The 18407-nt window shown below is 56.0% G+C and overlaps 1 protein-coding gene across 3 annotated transcripts in view; it reads left to right on the top strand.

Moving 5' to 3' along the window:
• The window catches only part of TNFRSF19 (TNF receptor superfamily member 19), a 69454-nt gene that overhangs the window by 30834 nt on the left and 20213 nt on the right, over nucleotides 1–18407 (top strand). For all 3 annotated transcript variants that reach the window (XM_045839282.1, XM_045839284.1, XM_045839283.1), the window contains exons 4-5: nucleotides 3157–3335; nucleotides 8789–8874. In XM_045839282.1, coding sequence (XP_045695238.1) covers nucleotides 3157–3335; nucleotides 8789–8874 — 265 coding nt within the window. The remainder of the gene's footprint in view (nucleotides 1–3156; nucleotides 3336–8788; nucleotides 8875–18407) is intronic.

Raw genomic sequence — 18407 nt, 5'->3', positions numbered from 1 at the left:
AGCACAGCGCCGCTGCCGCGCGCTCGGGGCCTGGCTGGCTGCACCGCAGCGCAGCAGTGGGTTCAACCAGGAAGGGCAGACCCAACTGTAGGTGCCCTTCTTCCAAAGGCAGGTACTTGTGATTCGTTTTACAAATATTCAGTAAAAAATGTTTTAGATGGAAAGTGATGTTTTAGGTAACCTAGAAAAAGCAGGGGTCTGGAGATTCCCTGCTCAGCAGGGATCATACTTGGACAGGGAAGGTTGGTTTGCTGGGTTGTAGAAAAGCCCGAATAATAATCACGGCCGTCAGCGTCATTTATCTGACGAAAACCCCACTTTGCATTTCATTTACAGTCTAGAGGCTTAATAAGCTTTCCTGCTTATGCCTCCAAACAGCCGTGTGGGGCAGGTGTTGTGACCCCCACTCCACGCGCGGAGAGACCGAGGCTCACAGGTCCCCGGAGTCACTCCGCTGACGAGGGCAGAGCTGGCGTTCACACTCGGGTGCCTTGGACTCCAGTGCAGGAGGACATCCCCCCCCGCCGCCTCCCTCTCCCTCACCCTGGCCCGGAAAACAGAACGTCAGGCGCCCACTGCCGGCCTGTGCACCTCTCCCGTCTCCTTCCCGTTCTCTCCCTTCGTTTTCCCTTCCGCCCTTCCCTTCCCTCTTCTCGGCTGAGTTTTAACTTGTCAATGAGACCCTCACAGTCCAAGCCGCCTGGATCAGATCGGGATTTTGAAACACTGCCTGTGCACGAGCCTTTTGACATGCAGACGCCGAGCCTGGGAACAGCGAGGTCCCCGCTGCCCGAGGGTCACAGGCTTGCCTTGACCCGGAGAGACCAGCTGCAGTCTCCCTGCCACTGGGAGAGAAAGCCTTTGCACGCACGGGGCTCTGTCACCCACTAACGGCTCGGCACACACTCCTGCCCCCACGCAGAGCCACACTGCCCACGGCCGGAGCACACACACGCACACACACAGCAGTGGCCTCCCCGCGAGTGTGTGTGTGTGTGTGTGTGTGTGTGTCGGGAAATTTTTTGTGAATATGGATCACATTGAAAAAATGTTAATTTTTTTCTGATCACTAGAGTAATGATGTTTTTTTTTTAAAAGCTCAATTATTACAGAATTAAAAAAATTGAGAATAGCTCATAATTCCACTAGCTCCTGCTAACCATTTTCAAGACATTCTATTTGCGAATTAGTGTTTCAGGTCAAACGGTTGGGGTTTTTCCCTCCTGCTGTCTGTGCTTTGGTCTGGAGCATCTTGTGGCCGGAGCACCCGGGGGAAGACGGCGGCTGGCCTGCTTTTGCGTGTCCCCTGCTCTTCGCTGTGTGTGCTCAAGCCAAGGTCAGGCCGGGCAGACAAAAGGAGGTGGGGTCTCTCCTCCCAGACGTGATGAGTTCCTCAGTAAACAAACAAACAAAAATCTACAGCGAAGTGTCATTATTAATATTCTTTATTGGGTAGTGTATTGAGTATAAGAAATACTTTTGTGTTAGTTTCGATTTAATTTTTGCTCAGTAAGTATGGCACACATAAATATGGATGAAGAAATGAACGTGTATGAATTTTATTAAAAAGCGGGGATTTTGCACCAGCTGGGATCTGCACCCTGGCGTCCGTAGTTTACAGATGGGGGGCCCAGGCCCCCGGAGGGTGTATTTTGTCAGAGCCCTTCCTCCCTCCAGGCTTGTTTGTGGGTGTGCTCAGCTTGCTTGGGGCACCCACATTCTTCTCGTAGTTCTGTAGGAACCATCGCCAAGTACGATAGCCAGCATCCACATTGGGTGTGGGATCTTCCGGGCGCCTGCCCAGGTAAGCGTCAGGTAAAGCGCCTGGCAGAGCCTGCTGGGCGGTGGTGTGACGCCCGCCTCCGGAGTTAGACCGGGTAGATCCGTTTCCTGGTTCTGACATTAGCTGTTGAATGTATCACCTGGGGTAAGGCGCACACCTGCAGGGAAGCTCCTCCATACGTCCACCCGTGAGATGGGAATGATGAAGTGCTAGCTCCTTGGGAAGGAGTGCGGATTAGCGAGATGATACGTATAAAGTTCCTGGCACAGCCCTGGCCAGGCGGCTCGGCTGGTGGGAGCATCGTTTTGTGCACCAAAAGGGTGTGGCTTCGATCCCCGGCCGGTGCCGGCGCCGACTGGAGGAAGCTGACCCACGTTTCTCTCTCACATCGATGTTTCTCTCTCTCTCTCTCTCCCCCTTCCCCTCTCTCTGAAATCGATGAGCATATCTCCAGTGAGGATTAAAAAATAAAGCAGTAAAACATACATAAAGTTCCTGGCACAGAGTATGCACCCAGTAAGTGTTAGCACGCATCACCGATGTTTTGTGAGAAACGGGATCATACTTCCCGCTCCGTATTAGAGCTGACTTTTTGGACAATCGTGAAGGCACATCCGCCTCATTCTCTTCACGGAGGCTTGTATATATACAATTGCATTCTACCTGCACCAGTGATTTGTCTGAACTCGTGGGAGGGGTCGCCGGGGGGACCCAGGGTTCTGACAGCCACATCCAGACGCCAGAGGCCTTTGGTACCGAAGTTTCATCCGAACAAGAATGTAGTATTGTTGTTTTTTTTTTAAGAAATATGTAAGAATCCTCCTATGCACAGACTGTATTAAGCTGCTAAACACTGCAGGGCGCTGTCCCCTGGGTAGACTTCTGGACTTGTAGGCTTCTGAAATTTCTTAGGACTGGCCCTCCCTTCCTAAAATACCACTGTCGATACCAAAGCACTTGTTTTCTGCCTTGATACCTGAACGGTGAACGTGCACTGACTGTAGTCCGAACGTGTCCCTGGCTCCAGCTTCTGAGCACTCACAAGACTGGCTTCCTTAGGACGCAGGGAGGCCCCCAGATGCTGCCCTCCGCGAGGCCGCGCTGGGGGGCCTTTGTTATTCAAATGCTCGCGGCTCCTCGAATAAAGTGGACAGCTGAGTATACTTGTCACAGTAAGAGAGATGATTAGCGGGGGGTGGGGGCGGGGGGGGCGGGGATGGACAGTGGGCAGTGGCTCGGAGAGCTGCCTTTGTCCCTGCAGGGCCGGCCCTCGGTAATTACCGGAGCGAGCGGGTCTTGGTTTCAGGCCCGCCTCCTCCTTTTCCACGCTCGCGGTGTCTGAAAAGCTTTCTCCCGCCCCTTAATCCCCGCAGGAATGCGGCTTCGGCTACGGGGAGGACGCCCAGTGCGTGACCTGCCGGCCGCACAGGTTCAAGGACGACTGGGGCTTTCAGAAGTGCAAGCCATGCCTGGACTGCGCGGCGGCCAACCGCTTCCAGAGGGCCAACTGCTCCGCCACCAGCGACGCCGCCTGCGGGGACTGCTTGCCGGGGTAGGTCGCGCGGTTTCGTCCCCTCCTCCTGTCTCGACCGTCTTGAAACAGGCATTTTCCCTGGCCTTTTCCAACTGCGGCTGCGCACTGCCGTGAGCGAGGGGTCGGGCCTCGGCCTCTCGCCGGTCACCGCCGGGTCTTCGGGGCCCGCGCACGCAGGGGCCCGGCGCCGGGTATAAATAACGTGAGTAAGCCCGCTAGCAGAGGATTAGTGCCGCAGGACTCTCGAGTTCCGATAAATCAGTGACCAAGAACAACACGGACAAAAGGGAAGCGCCTGTGGCCTGCCATCCCGGCCGGGGCTCGCCGTGCCCGGGGTCCGAGACCGGCCGCCCGCGATCTGGTTCAGGCGCTTCTGCGGCTCCGCGCGCGGCTGCCCTGCGGCTGGCCGCCGGCCACGCCCGGCGCTGCTCGGGTTCCGAGCGAAGAGGCCCACGCACGCCCGGGGAGATTCCACCCGAATCAGGTTCTCAAAAAAAGCACCTTAGCAGTAAACACTGAAGAAGCAAACTGCGCAGAAATGCTGGCGACGACGCCGCCTACGGAAAACAGGAAAACCTAGCGCCGCGGAGGGGCGTCGGCCGCCGGAGCGGGGGACCGACTGGGCGCGGCCCTGCAGCGCGGGCGGCACCGCGGGGGCGTCTGAGCCGAGGCGTGCAGAGAGGAGGCCGCGGCCCAGCCGCGCGTGGGAAGGGCACTGGCCCCGGGAGTGCGAGAGACAGGCCGCAGGGTGGCCGTGCGCCTGGCATTTCTTAAGGAGCTGCAGGAGGCCAGAGTGTCTTCAGGAGGAGCGAAGAGTCCAGTAGAAATAGGGCGGGTGGACGGGAGTGGGCACGTGCGAAAGTGGAAAACCTTAGTGGTGAGCGCTGAAAAGGACCCCGGACCTTGGAGAGGCGAGACCTGCACCTGGGCCACGGGGAGAGGCAGGGCCCGGGCGGAGGGATTTTGAAGTCCGCAGTTTCCCGGCCAGGTAAGCGTTGCATAGGTACTCAGGGACCACGGGTGGGTACCTGACCCAAAGTGGGTCCGGGTTCAGCCCCGGACCCAGAGTGGGGTTTGGGGAGGCACGGGTGGTGATACCAGTGCAGGGGAGTGAGAGGCGTCGCCGCCCGAGGGAATGGAAGGGAGACAACGCGGAGCATCAGGACGCTCTCACGGGGGCACGGTGCCGGCCGCGTTAGCAGCCGGAGACGGCCGCGAGGAGCCGGCACTCCCGGCGCCGTGGGGGGCGGCACTGCTGCAGAAGGCAGACCACCACCGGAAGAGCAGCCAGCGCGGCAGACATGGGTTATTGATAACGAGCCGGGCACTTGGCTGCGTGCTGTGCACGAGTTATGCCATGTAGTGTCCACACTACAGGTGCCTTGGAAATGAAGGAGGAGTCTCATCCAGGTTGAGGGCTTTTCAGGCACGGTCACTGAGCCAGTGGGAGCCCAGCTTAGCGGGGGGGACCTCTGCAGGAGCCGAGCCCACTGCTCGGGAGGGGCATGCCCACAAGACCGGGGCGCTTTTGACTAAATGGCACAGGGTCCTCCTGGGGCTCCTGCTGGGGTCAGAGGGCGAGATAAAGCCTGGACGTGAAAGGCCGGAGCAGGTTAGGGACGCGCCCGAGGGTCAGGCATGGTTGTAGGCAACGACTCAGCGCCCAGACAGGAGCGAAAAGCCGGTGTAACACCCAGAGCAGCCGAATAGAAGGTAGCTGTACTGGGGTCACTCACGATGAATGTCTTGTCTACTTCAAAGGGTGAACATGAAAAGGCAATCCGCAGGATTAGAGAAATTATTTGTAAATGATGTATGTCATAAGGGACTGTCTTATCTAGACTCTTACGGAACGCAGCAATAACAAGGAAAATAACCCAATTAAACTATGGGCAAAGAATTTGATTAGACATTTCTTCAAAGAAGACATACAAATGCTCAGTAAGCACATGAAAAATTGCTCAACGTTATTAGCCGTCAGGGAAATGCACATGAAAGCTGCCCACCACAGACCCACAAGGATGGCTGTTACCGAAAACGCAAACAGTAATCGGTGTTGGCGAGGATGCGGAGGGACCGGAACCCGCGTGCACTCGTGGATGTAAAGTGATGTAGCCACTTTGCACAGTCTGGCAGTTCCTCAGCAGGGTCACGTAGCTACCATGTGGTCGGCAACCCTGCCCTTAGATACAGAACCAAGACAACTGGAAACACATCCGCCAATGTGTTACTCACAACAGTCAGGAGTAGAAACAACCCACATGTCCATCCACTGATGAATGGACAAGCAAAGTGCAGTGTATTCAGACACTGGAGTTTTATTCAGCAATAGAAAGGAATGCACTGCTGATGCATGCTGCAACACGGATGAACCTAGAGAATGTTAAGTGAAAGAAGCCAGTCCCAAAAGACCACCTATTGTATGATCCCGTTGCCTGAATTATCCAGAGGAGGCACATTTACGGAGGCAGAAAGTACGTTAGTGCTTGTCTCGGGCTGGTGGCGGTGGTGGTGGAGGGTCGAAAGCATGGTGGGTACCCATGTCCTAAATCTCCGAAGACCTGGGTACCTGTGCGTATCGTTACCCAGGGGGTTGACCTTTGCCAGTCTAGTGAGGAACCCACAGCAAACATCTGGCACATTTTTATTGTTTCCGGTGTCCAGTTGGAGCTCCAGGGTCCCGTCCGCCCGGGAGCTCCTCCCTGGCGGGCTGCCCCGAGCCCAGCCTCGGCCGTGGTCATCGGAGCCCAGTCTTCAGTGTCCAGGGCCTGCTGCTTTAAGTGAAGGCTTCGATGCCGGCGAGTTAGAAATGAATACACATTTGAGTGATGTTTCTTAGTTTATTCCATGATTACTTTAAAATTACATCCTTCCTGAGCCAACATGAACGTGTGTGAGAGGCAGGCAAGAGTTTTACAGTGACTTTTACCCAGGTTTTCCGGTGTTTTAACGGTGCTCATCCAGCTTGGAGTGTGATTCGTGAATACTCTCTCCCTCTTGCAGGTTGCCCTTTGTGCTGATCGTATCTTTTACGTTTAATCCGGAAGGAATCATTACTTTATTATTTTAAAACTATTTTTGGCAGGACTTAATTTTTTTAAAGCACTTTAGTAAGGTAGGATTGTCGTGCGAAAGCCGCACACATTTAATGTACACGGCTCAGTGAGTTTGGGGGTAAGTGTGCACGGATGGGTCCTCTGACGCCCCAGCGTGAGGTTCGATGGAGTCCAACTCGTCTTGTCTTTCCTTCTCTCTTTTCTCTTCTTTCCTTTCCTTTTCCTTTCTTTTCTTCTCTTTTCTCTTCTCTTCTTTTCTTTCTTTCTTTTTCTTTTTCTTTTTTTTTGCTGCCTGTTTTGTATGCCTTTTGGTGTTACCGCCAAGAAATTATTGCCAAGTTCAGTGTCATTAAGCTTTTCTCCTACGTTTTCCTCCAGGAATTCTATAGTTTTGAGTCTTCCATTTAATCCATTTTGAATTAACTCGTGTATATGGTGTAAGTTAAGGAGCCAAATGCATTCTTTCTCGTGTAGCTACCTGGTTTTCCCAGCACTCTCTATCGAAGAGAATGTCCCATCTCCATTCTGCGGTCTTCGCTCTCTGGTCGAAGGGTGTCTGACCATTTCCACGGGGGTTCGTTTCTGGGTTCTCCCTTCTGCTCATCGGTGCCCATGCGTCTCTTTATGCCAGCACCACATTGCATTGACTAACGGAGCTCTGTAATACTTTGACATCACGAAGTGTGAATACTCCAACTTCGTTCTTCGATTTTGACTTTATAAATTCCAAAATAAATATCTTTAGTTAAAATTGGGTGGAAACTCCTTATATTAAAATCATTTGAACACTCACAGTCCAATGAAAATGGAACGCTGAGCCAACAAGGAAGGTATCGGGCACCTGAGGTGACTTACCTGGTTTCACAGGTAAACTTTGCTTCAATCATGCAGTATACGGATTTGTTACCGCTTTATCCGATTTCACAAAATAATTGCATCTGCCTGTCCTGTACAGACATGGTCTGTAAGCTTATTCTCCATAGCACTGTTTTCGTCATAGAGAAGAGGTTGGTAGTTTTCTCTATGACAGAAAATTGCTTGAATTCTCACCATCGTGAAATCATCACTTTCATATTGGATGTATAATATTTTTCTATTTTTTTTCAGTGCAGATATATACATATGAATGTCTGTAGTGCATTGGTAAATACTCTGAAGCTGTAACAAAGTGTACCTGCATAGAATGGAATTCTGTTATTCACTCCTTTTTCACTTAATGCTGTTTCATGAGTCAAACGTCACGCATGGCGGGTCCGCACCCTGTTCCGAAGGCCCACTGTGCGCTCTCCGGCCGGGCCCCACCGCAGCTGCTCACACCTACTGTGGGGCACCGGGATGGTGCCGGCCTGGCCTTTTCCCTTCCGTAAACAATACCGTGATGGCATTCCTACACACACAGTTCACCCGGCTGATTCTTCCTGTAGGACGTATTTCAAAAAATGGTATTATTATCAGGCAAAGAGTGTCAGTAAACTATCTTATTGCGTTCTGATGACATGTTGCTAAATTGCCCTCCTCCAAGTGGCAGTTCACCTTCCTGCTGGCAGTCTGGACTGCTCGTGTGTGTATCTTCTCGGTTTCCAAGTAAAAATGGTGTATTTCCATCACCATTTAGAGTCACCTGATTACTAATAAAGTTAAACATTTTAAAGTTAAATTTTATAAATTTAATGGTATCATTCTTTTTAGTTTTAATAATGAAAATTAGGAATGATGAAATGATACTCTTTGGGGAATGAGTGCTTTTTGCCTGGTTGTTCCTTTCACTGTAACGATGTTTCAGTTCAGTGTCACAGACTGGGGTTGTAGGAGGTGCTGTGACCAGAGCCATTCCTCTGTTTTCTCTGGCCGGTTAACGGGGCCGGTGATGCTTTGCTGGCTTTGCTCTCCGGCCGTCTGTCACGTTCTGCGAGTGTGTGTGTTTTCAAAGCGGTCCCTCTCTTCCGCTCCGGCTCCCGTGGTGCGTTTCCCGTGCTGCCTAGAGAGACGTCCCCATATCAAAACTGTGTAAGCACCTCCCCACATTGTCCCATTGCTTTTACGGGCCACTGGACTATTTTCGTCTCTGAATTTCAAATGTTAAAAACTAGCACTTTATTTATAAGGTGTTTGATCCTTTAAATTGATTTCCTATTCCCTCACCAGCACCCCTCCTCCCAACATAAAAAAAAAGTGAGGCCAAAAAATCTACAAAGTTAGGTTGAGTGGCATGGGTATTTTTTAAATGCTCCCTGCACGCCCAGAGGGCTTTCCGAGGCTGGCTGTCTAAATGCTGCCACAGTTCAGGCTTTGAGGATCTTTTTTTTAAACAGTAGAGCTGGTTAAAGAGACTGCCAGTAATTCCTGTAATCTGCTCACTGCGACCACGCGCTTTGGTGAAGGAGCTAACGAGCACTGTTTCCCTTTTTCTCCCAGGTTTTACAGGAAGACAAAGCTGGTTGGTTTCCAAGACATGGAGTGTGTGCCTTGCGGAGACCCGCCTCCCCCCTACGAGCCGCACTGTGAGTGAGCGCCGCGCAAACACAGCTGAGGGCGCCTGGCCTTTAAAAAAAAACAAACCCCTTTGTTCACTCGGCAAAGGGAGCGAAATCTCTCTCTACGGTGGGGCTTCGGGTGCGCGATCTTTCCTCCAGCTCCGGGCAGGACAGAAAGCCCTTTTGTTGAGCGCCCCCGTCAGCAAACCGGCCCGTTGACGGGAGGGAGGCTCCCAGGGAAACACGGACACTTGGCGCTGCGGGCTCCATGGAGACACTTGGCTTTCACTCCAGATGGCGCGCGGGCCGCTCCAGTTAGCCAGGTGGTCGGACCCCTAGTGGGTCCTGCCTCTGCGCCAGGGCCCCACGAATGCCCGAGTGTCCCCATCTCAGACTCCAGACGCTGTCTGTGGCATCCCTTCTGCCGGTCCAGACACACTCCTCTCCGTGCACTGCCTGTTCTAATGAACGCGTTGTTCAGCGAACAATTCACTTGCTCCTCTGTTTTCCTGGTTGAACGAATAAGTAAGGAGAGAAACCCATGGTGTCGTGGGAATATACCTGTACATGAGAAAGTGGTCTTTTTCTATTTACAGGAACGTTACTCTTTCTGACTATACCTTCCCCTTAGATATAAAAGGTATTCGTTACAAGTTCTGTGTATGAACCTGCATTGACTTTGAGGGGGACTCCTAAGGACGAACCTACACAGTGACAACCCACAGGTGCTGGGCCAGGTGTTGGGCCAGGAGCGAAATCAGCAGGTGGCCCTCGTGCGCTCAGCTCACGCTCGTCTCTGCTGAGCAGGGCGTGGGGAACTGTGCCCGCCGTGCCCAGGAGGTCTCGGGTCCCGGCGGAGGAGGCTGGAGGGCTTGGACCCCGAGCGTGGGTGGCTCATGGCTGCTCAGGGAGCATCGGTCTGTGGAGGTAGGGGTTGTGCGGATCCCATCTGCAAAGCAGCGGGTGTGTCCTGGTGCATCTTTCTGTGACAGAAGCCTCCTCTGCCCTAACGGAAAGCTGTGGCGTTACTGGGTAGGGTCACATGGCATCCACGTCTCCCAGAACACCATGGAGATCTGCAATCCCTATTATGATGTCCTTTACCAGAAATGCATTATTTTTCACTCTTCATTTGAAGCGATAGCAAAGCAAAAAAAAAAAAAAAGCATACTCTAACTTTCATAGAAACGTGTTTTTACCCTCATTTTATAATATCCGAACATTCACCGAGTAACTCATTGCAGTCAACAAGTGCAGCAGGGAATGTCCATTCTGCATTAGTCGCTGGGGGACAGTTTGTTCTACCGAATTTTCTCAGTGCCGCGCCGTCAGCCCCACTGGTCAAGGGGGACGCCCAGGCCCAGAGCGGCCCACGGCTTGTGACTGTGGGCTGGAAACCAGCAGAGACGGGATTCGAACCCGAGCCTGCACTCTGAGGGGTGGGCCCCTTCCCCTGCATTCCGCTGCTCCCCCAAGGGAAGCCCAACTCTCCTCTCGTGGCTGATGAAGTCTACTGTATGTAGACTTTTTCGTACATTGTTTGTTTTAATGTTCACAATTTAAGGAGAACCCTGAAAATCTAACAGAGGAGATCCTGAAAGGGCCTCTTTATGCTAAACCACCCGTAAAATGACCTGGTCTCTGGCCAATCACAACCGGCGACCTGGCCACGCCTGTGAGTCAGCTGGGCCTCCGTCTCCTCCTCCGGAAGGCGGACTGAGCTCTTCCTCCCGAAGTGCCAGGGAAAGACTTAGGGAAGGAATCAGTGTTGCCCAGGGTCGAGTTGGGAAGCGCTGGGTTAATTTTTCTTTTTTTGGTTTAATAATCTAGTCATAAGCCTGAGGCATGGGAATTTTTTTGCCTTCGGGGATCTGGCTCAGTTTGGACATCATAAATTAGCCTTTAAACGTAGATTTTGCATTTAACTTTTAACATCTCGTAAAGCCCTAATTAAGTTACAATTTGAAAAGAAAAGCAACTAGTTTAATTTGCATGTACCGGTATAGTTCTCTGTGTGGGACACTATCTAGAAAGCAAAGAAAAATCAAGGATGGTTCGCAGTCAGAACTGCAGGTGCACAGAGAGCCTCCTCTGGGACTGGGAAGCGGCGGCCGGGGTCTTCGCTCAGCCACCGCCCTTATCTCTGGGCAGGGAAGGGCGCTGCCCTGGGCGCAGCCCCGGGAATCCGTCCAGAACACGACCAGTCTCCTCCACGGAGATCTCGACGTTTGGGGGGAAGTTATGTAAGGCGCCTCGTGTTTTCATTTCCCTGCTTCGGGCTTTTCAGCTCATTCACGAAAACACGGCTTCTGCGGCGGTTTTTGCCCCGCGAGGAGCTCCTGCTTTAGTCAGACTCTTGGGTAGCTGTCAGACAGTGGCGCACGCAGCTGCATGGGGTGTGGCGTGTGTGGCAAGGAGACAGGCCGTGGTGGGACAGGCCGGAGCTCCCTGAGCCCCAGGGCCAGCCCTGGCTTGCGGCCCTAGGCAGCCCTGCAGCCCGGGGCCCTGCCTCAGAGCCGCACAGCCGCACAGCCGCTGGCTCAGCCCGGCCTGTAGGCCTCTCTCTGGGCCTGCCGCACCGCTCTGGTCTGGACGGCCCGACCCGGCCCCTGTAGGGCAGGATCTGGTTAGATACCCGTGTCCTACGGGGCAGAGGCTGCTCCGTCTACCTGTGGAACAAACGCATGGGCTCCAGGCACGCAGCGCCGGGCAGAGAGACCCCGGTCCTCGTCTTGGGGGGGGGCAGTCTACTGGGGCTGTGGCCCACTGACTGCTCCGACGGCAGCGGTGCTCAGAGACAACGCCTGCGGAGGGGCAGCGGCGACGGCTGGGGGGCGGGGGGTGTGGCGGGCGGTGACGTAGGAGCCCGCGGGGAGGCCCGCAGCTGGGTCAGCTGGAGGAGGGCGAGCGGAAAAGGGGACCCGACGGAGGGTGCGGGGATGTGCGGGGAAGCCGGGGCAGCAGCCTGGCCGCAGCGTCAGACGCTGCGCGCACGTGGGGTCCGTGGACACTGGCAGTGACCTTCCCCCCTGGAGCTCTTGGTGACAGGGCCCAGAGCCCTTCCCAAGAGTAACGGGAGTGGAGGCCGAGGTGGAAGGAAACCAGGAGATCACGTGGGGGAGCTGGAGACCCTTCTAGACAACTCCCTTTGCCCGTGAACGTGGCCCGCGGAGCGCGGTGCGCAGGCCAGGGGGCGCTGTTGTAATCTGCGTGTTTTCACGCCGAGAGGCCAGGCTCACCAGGCGCGCGAGGTTGGCTGGAGAAGGGTCCGAGGCTCAGGTGGCCGCCTGGGGGAGGAGGGGGCGGGGCAGGGGGAGGGGGCGTGTCGCTCAGCGACGGCGCTGCTGGGCCTCTGGGCGCCACCGCGGAGGCCGCGCTGCGTTCTGCCGGGTGGGGTCGGGCGGGGCCGCGGAGCTCAGAGGCTGGAAGGCACAGGGGCTGGAGGTTGCCATGACAGAGAGTGGGAGGCCAGCGGAAAGCGTGGGTGTCCCGGCCGCCAGGGCCCTGCCCAAGTCTGAGGTGACAGTGACACACGCTGCTCCTCCCAGGCTGTCCCGGGCTGCAGGCCGGGCTCAGGCCGCCCGGGACGCGGCCCCCGGCTACACGCAAGCCGCCCCCGAAGTGTGCGGCTCACAGCCAGCTGCGGACAAGGTTGTGAGAAGGACGGCCGTGTGCACTGACGACACGAGACTGACTCTGAGTGAATGTCACACGCCTTTGTGTCTCTCCACAACACCTGGAGCACGCCGAAGTAGCGACGGGAAACATAGCGAGGCAACCTCCCCAGGGGCCCCCCGGCCCACAGGTGTCTGCGGCTGGTGGACCTTTGGCCGGGTGACCTCCCTAACGCGCCCAGGGCTCCGTGTGGTCCCGAAAACTGGGGTGCCACGACCCTGCAGGTTGTTGTGAGCGCGGAGTAGCCCGTAACCAGCGGAGGCTGCCCAGAAGAGTGTCTCAGCGGGCAGGGCCTGTCCCTCCTTCCTGGGCCCGCCCGCCGTGCCATGCTCCGGGGATGTTGAGATCCCATCCCCCGGCATTGGTGGGGGGCACTTGTTGTCTCGAGGAAGAACAGGCAACTGCCCAGGGGCTTGGCGTGCAGCAGAGGCTGGGGTCAAGAAGACCTGTGAGCCAGGGGTTGTGGGGCCGCCCTACCAGTGTGGGATAAGAGACAAGGAGGCACCGGCCGGCAGGTGTGATTTCGAAAACGAGAGAGAAGTTTTGATCGCTCGCGCTAGTTTCTGCCGGCCCCAGCGTTAGACCGTCCTCACCAATCTGGCGTCTGTCAGGGGCGGCAGTGCAGAGCAGAACACGGTGGGAGACCCGTCGCAGGATGCCTTGGGTTCACTCCAGGCCCTGGACCGAGGGCGTCCTGGCAGGCAGATTCCCTCACCACCTCGAACCTCCGTCTGCCCCCTGGAGGGTGGGCAGAGCCGTGCGGGGCCGGCAGAGCTTGGATGGGGACAGGGGGAGTGTCCAGAGGTGGCCCGGCCAGAGCGTGCACGTGGAACCACTGGCTGCCCACTGGCCCTCCCTCCTCTGGCGCCGGCCGCCTCTGCCCGCGGCCTGGGGCCCCGCCCCGGCCAGGTGTGCCCTGTGGGGTTGGGAGCTGCCCTCTCGGGAGGCCCTCATGGCGCAGCTGGCGTGGGTGTTTGCCTTGCTGGTGCTCATCCCCCCAGGGGTGGGCAAGACGCCTAGAAAGGGGCTGCGGTGGACTTGTGTGTGCCCGCCCCGGATGGCTAGGCTGGAGGCCAAACGGGGCCCTACTCAGGCCGAAGTCTGTTCTGTTTGTCCGCCCGGGGTCCGAGGCCGCGTGCCCTGTGCGCAGCCAGCCGGGGCTTTGGGCTCCCCGCCCCTCCAGAGCAGGAAGGACGGGCCACCTCTTGGTCAGCCGCCGAGAAGGCATTCCTGCGTGCGGGCGGCTGGGGAGGCTGGGGCCCAGGGCTGGCCAGCGGCGTCTCTCTGAGCCACAGGAGAATGCAAGGGACCCTGTCCTAGCACTCTCCGCTTGCGGCTCTGCTCCTCTTGGCCCCTCGCTTCCCCGCAAGTAACACGCGCCCACTTGGAGCATTTAAGAGAGACGGACGGAAGCGCACCAGACATTGTAGAGCTGCGCCCCGGCCCGGCCGGGCTGGAGACGCAGAATCCGCCCGCTTTCCCTCGGCAGCGTGGGCTCAGTGCGGGACGAGTGAGCGCCGTGGTCCTGGACAAGTGGTTTTGGAAAAATCCAAAGCGGGTTCCACCCCGTCCAGCCTCTCTAAGTGTGTTTAACCTAGATGTTTGCTTTGTTCTCGGGGGCTTTGTAAAACAAGCCGGGCGATTACGACGAGATAAGGATCAGATAAGGCTCCGCGTGGGGGAGGAAGGAAGGCAGCTCTGTGGGCGGGAGCCCGTGCAGGAATTTCACGGCGCGACGCACAGGAAACCGCAGGTCCCGCACCAGCCAGCCTCGGAGTGCACCGCGTGCCTGAAACACGGCCGCTCTACCAGGGAAACGTGGCTTGTCGCTAGATAACGAATCCAAGTAACTTCACAATAAGTTCTTAAAAGCCACATTTGCGCATTCAAGATCGTTTTTAAAGTCTGGCAGAAAAGGGGGAGAACGAGGGACAGAAAACACCGCCAGCATCAGGGCACACAAAGCAAACTGCAGCCTTTGGAGGGTTTCCTTCTGCCTGTCTTCTGCCCGAGCTGCTGATTTCCAAAAAAAAAACCCAATGTAATTATTCTGTGCATGTTACTTTGTATCCTTTTCCCACTGGGGACATCAACTTTTGTTCACCCGTGCTAAACATTTTTCCACGGTCTTGACATTCACCGAGCAAAGCGCCGCACGGGTGTTTGGACCGCGGTGGTGCTGGCGCTTGCTCTCACCCCGGTGCTGCTGTCCCCCTCTGTGGGGGAGGGGTCTTTCTGTGTCCGCACACTAAGCAGTGGATGCCCTGGGTGCGTTTGTGGGTCCAGAGGTATTAATATTTTCTGTCTCTTGACATGCAGTGCTAAGTTCTTTCAAAATAAGGGCCTCTGGTAAATGCCTCTTTTAAAGAAAACGAAACAGCCCTGGCTGGTGTGGCTCAGTAAACTGCATACCAGCCCGTGAACCTAAAGGTCACCAGTTCGATTCCCAGTCAGGGCGCATGTCTGGGTCGTGGGCCAGATCCCCAGTTCAGGGGCGTGCAAGAGGCAACTGGTCGATGTTTCTCTGGCACATGGATGTTTCTCTCCCTCTCTTCTTCCCTCCCTTCCTCTGTCTCTAAAAGTAAATAAATAAAACCTTAAAAGAAAACAAAACACATTTAAAAGGAAATACTTTGGGAGTGTTTTGCAATGAATACCAATATAAGTAGTCGTCTGTTTTCTTTAGAGGAGGAGACCAAGGGGGCGAGGCGGAGGAGGAAGGGGAGGGAGAGGTGAATGACAGGGTGACTTCCCCTGCACCCGAGTGACCCAGCCAGCGGGGCTTGGAAGTGCAGAAACCAGTTCCTGCACCCCGGGCGCCCGGCGCCCACTGGAGCTGAGCACAGTGCACGCCGGTGCCAGGGGACGCAGACGCCAGGCACGACATCCAATCACACCGGCCCCTTCGCTCAGGGAGAATTATTGTCCGATTTTTGTTGCATGTAGGCGTGTCCTTCCGTCCCTGCGGTGGAGCTCTGAGGAGCGCGCCGGTGTTCCGTGGCCTGGCTTTCTGGGGGCTTACGGGGTCCTCTGCAGGACGGGCCCCCCGAGCCAGGATGTCCCAGTCAGGGGTTCCACGTCCCGAAGGTCTTCAAGTCGCCCGAGGTCCTCAGGTCCAGACCCTGGGTGCCCGGCCAGGGGTCTGCTGTGTCCTGCAGCACTGGGGCCCCAGAGACAGGAGCTTCCTGAGGAACAGTCTTAGCAGCGGAGCTCCTTCCTGCTGGGCCTTGGGGGGCGGGGCGGGGGAACAGGAGGACAGGGGATCACAGGGAGCTTGGCAAAACAGCCCCCGGGCTGGTGGCAGGCAGAGGGCGAAGCCAGTCCTCCCCAGCAGAGCAGAGCAGAGCAGAGAGCAGAGCAGACATCGGGAGCACAGGTTCCTCCTGCTCTCACTGCGCCGTGGGTTGGTTCCGGGGGCTGCCGCCCTCCTCTGCCTTCCCCTCGCTATGGCTCCCTGCTCGTCCTTCCCACCACTCGACCTTTCGGTCAATATTTCAGCATTGCATTGACAGACAAATGTGCTACTAGTGAAGGTGGCTCTGTGGAAACCAAAGCCGCGGTCTTCTGCGGAGCCAGGTCCAGGGTAGTCTGCAGGGAGGGGCATCTGTGGGCCCTTCCGTGGGGCCCCCTGGGCTCTGGTCGGACGCTTGCGTGCTCGGCCAGACCAGACCGCCCTGGTGCGGGGCGGGGGCGAGGGGAGAAGCCGGGAGAGGCAGAGGGACGGAGGCAGCAAGGACGCATCCCAGAAGCCGGAGGGCTGTGGGGAGGAGGAGTCACACACCAGCAAAAGGCTGCCGCCGCGAGAGCTCCCAACGCGGTAATTTTGTGCCGCCGAGCGCAGAGCAAACACACCCGTGCGGCCCCGCGGCCGGCCCTGAGGTTTCCCCCCTAATGCCGCTCAGGACGGTAATTACAGTTCTCGGTATTATTCCGGGCAGGGCCGGGGCTGGGGGGCGATCGGGTTACACGTCTGTTGTCATCTCTGTAAGAAGGCAGAAAACGTATAATTTATCTCCTAATGATTTCCATTGAACATAATCTTTTTCTAAACCTCATCGGCTCATCGAGGTAAAGCAACTGTCGCCCGACAGTATGCCGGAACTGTGTCGGGGCGAGGCCCTCGTCTCCGCGGACGGCGAGCACGGAGCCGGGCGGTCTCAGTGGCTGGGCCCCCAGGGAGCGCGTGTGCTGCCGGCACCCCACTTCGCAGGGTTGTCTAGTGACTTAGCCCTGGTTGCAGTGAAGTCATAGAAATAAAAAATTATTTTTTTATAAAGTTTTTTTGAAGATTTTATTTATTTATTTTCAGAGAGGGAACGGGGTGGGGGGGGGGGGAGAGAGAGAGAGAGAGAGAGAGAGAGAGAGAGAGAGAGAAAGAGAAACATCAATGTGCAGTTGCTGGGGGTCATGGCTTGCAACCCAGGCATGTGCCCTGGCTGGGAATCGAACCTGTGACACTTTGGTTCACAGCCCATGCTCAATCCACTGAGCTACGCCACCCGGGGCAGAAATACAAAATTCTTAAGACAGTTCCTTAGACTCGTGTGCTCCGCATTCATTCGTTTCTCCCTGCACGGAACCGCTCAGTGTCTGTAAGCCGTTGCCTTGGCTCCCAGGGAGGGAAGGTGTGGGTGCCTGACCGAGCCGGGTGGCCGCGTGCCTGGGGCCTGGGGGCGCTCCGGGGGTCCTCGCCCCCCTGGGCCGCGCGGGCCGCCGGCTGGAGGCCGGAGGCGGTGACCGGCCCTCCGAGAACGGGAGCCGTTGGTTATTACCCAGTCGGCTGTAAATCTCACTTTTCTCTGCCCTTATCTTCAGTCTCCTTTCGATGTTTATGGTCAGTGAGCTGGTTTAAATATTGACTCACGAAGAAACAGGTTGTGGTTTGTTAAAGGCCGTCACTAAATTAAATGAACGTTGGATGAAGCACAGTTTATTTTAAAAACACAGAACCCAGCAGGCCTGTTTCATTAGGGTTGCGGCCTTTAGCGAACGGGGCAGTGATTGGTGTGTGCCCATTAAATGCTCGAAACAAACGTATGTGGAGAAAAGCCAGCCAACAGTTTATGCCAAACCTCTAGTGGAGATTCTCAGTTTAAGCTTGGAAATCACTCCTTACTTTTTTTTCCAGTATTTTTTATCCTCACCTGAGGACACTTTTTTCCATTGCTTTTAGAGAGAGAGGACGGGAGAGAGAGAAATGTTGATGCGAGAGAGAAGCATCGATCAGTTGCCTCCCATACACGCCTGGACCGGGGACTGAACCCGCAGCCTAGGCATGGGCCTTGACCGGGAATCGAACCGCAACCTTTCAGTTACAGGACAATGCTCCAACCGACTGAGCCACACCGGCCAGGGCGAGATCACTCCTTTCAGTGCACAGAACATTTACTCTTACTCGAGTGTCGGGGCGCACCCTTTGCCGGGGGTCCAGCTCTTGCCCTCTGTGCGCCCACGTTCCGGAGGGGACCAGAACCCAGCGCCGGGGCCCGGGGCGCAGGATCCTTTCGTCTTTCACTGTAGATGGTGCCTGGCCCCTTCCTGCCTCAGCCACTCAGGACGGGCACTGAGGGCGAGCAACGTGATTTTGGGAAGGGAAGAGAGAGCCACCATCCTCTTAAATGTTCAAGAAACATCTTTGCGTAATATAGATACAGTTATAATTAAAGGGAGAAAGTGCGTCTTTTTTAACTGTCGCAAAATAATCTTCTGCTGTTACTGAAGTATGACTGACACACAAGGAGATGCACCGTTTCCAGTGTGCGGTCCAGTGAGTGGGACAGGCGTCTCGCACACACGCCTGTGCGGTCATCTCCCCAGCGAGGCCGGAAAAGCTCCATCTGCGCCCCCAGAAGGGCAGTCCTGTCCCACAGTGACGTGGGGGTGGA

This window comes from Phyllostomus hastatus, unplaced genomic scaffold, assembly GCF_019186645.2.
Source record: "Phyllostomus hastatus isolate PE091 unplaced genomic scaffold, TTU_PhHast_1.1 phas_contig_29, whole genome shotgun sequence".
Classification (NCBI taxonomy): domain Eukaryota; kingdom Metazoa; phylum Chordata; class Mammalia; order Chiroptera; family Phyllostomidae; genus Phyllostomus; species Phyllostomus hastatus.
Note: the sequence above shows the minus strand (reverse complement) of the source record. Positions and strands in the feature narration are given on the sequence as shown.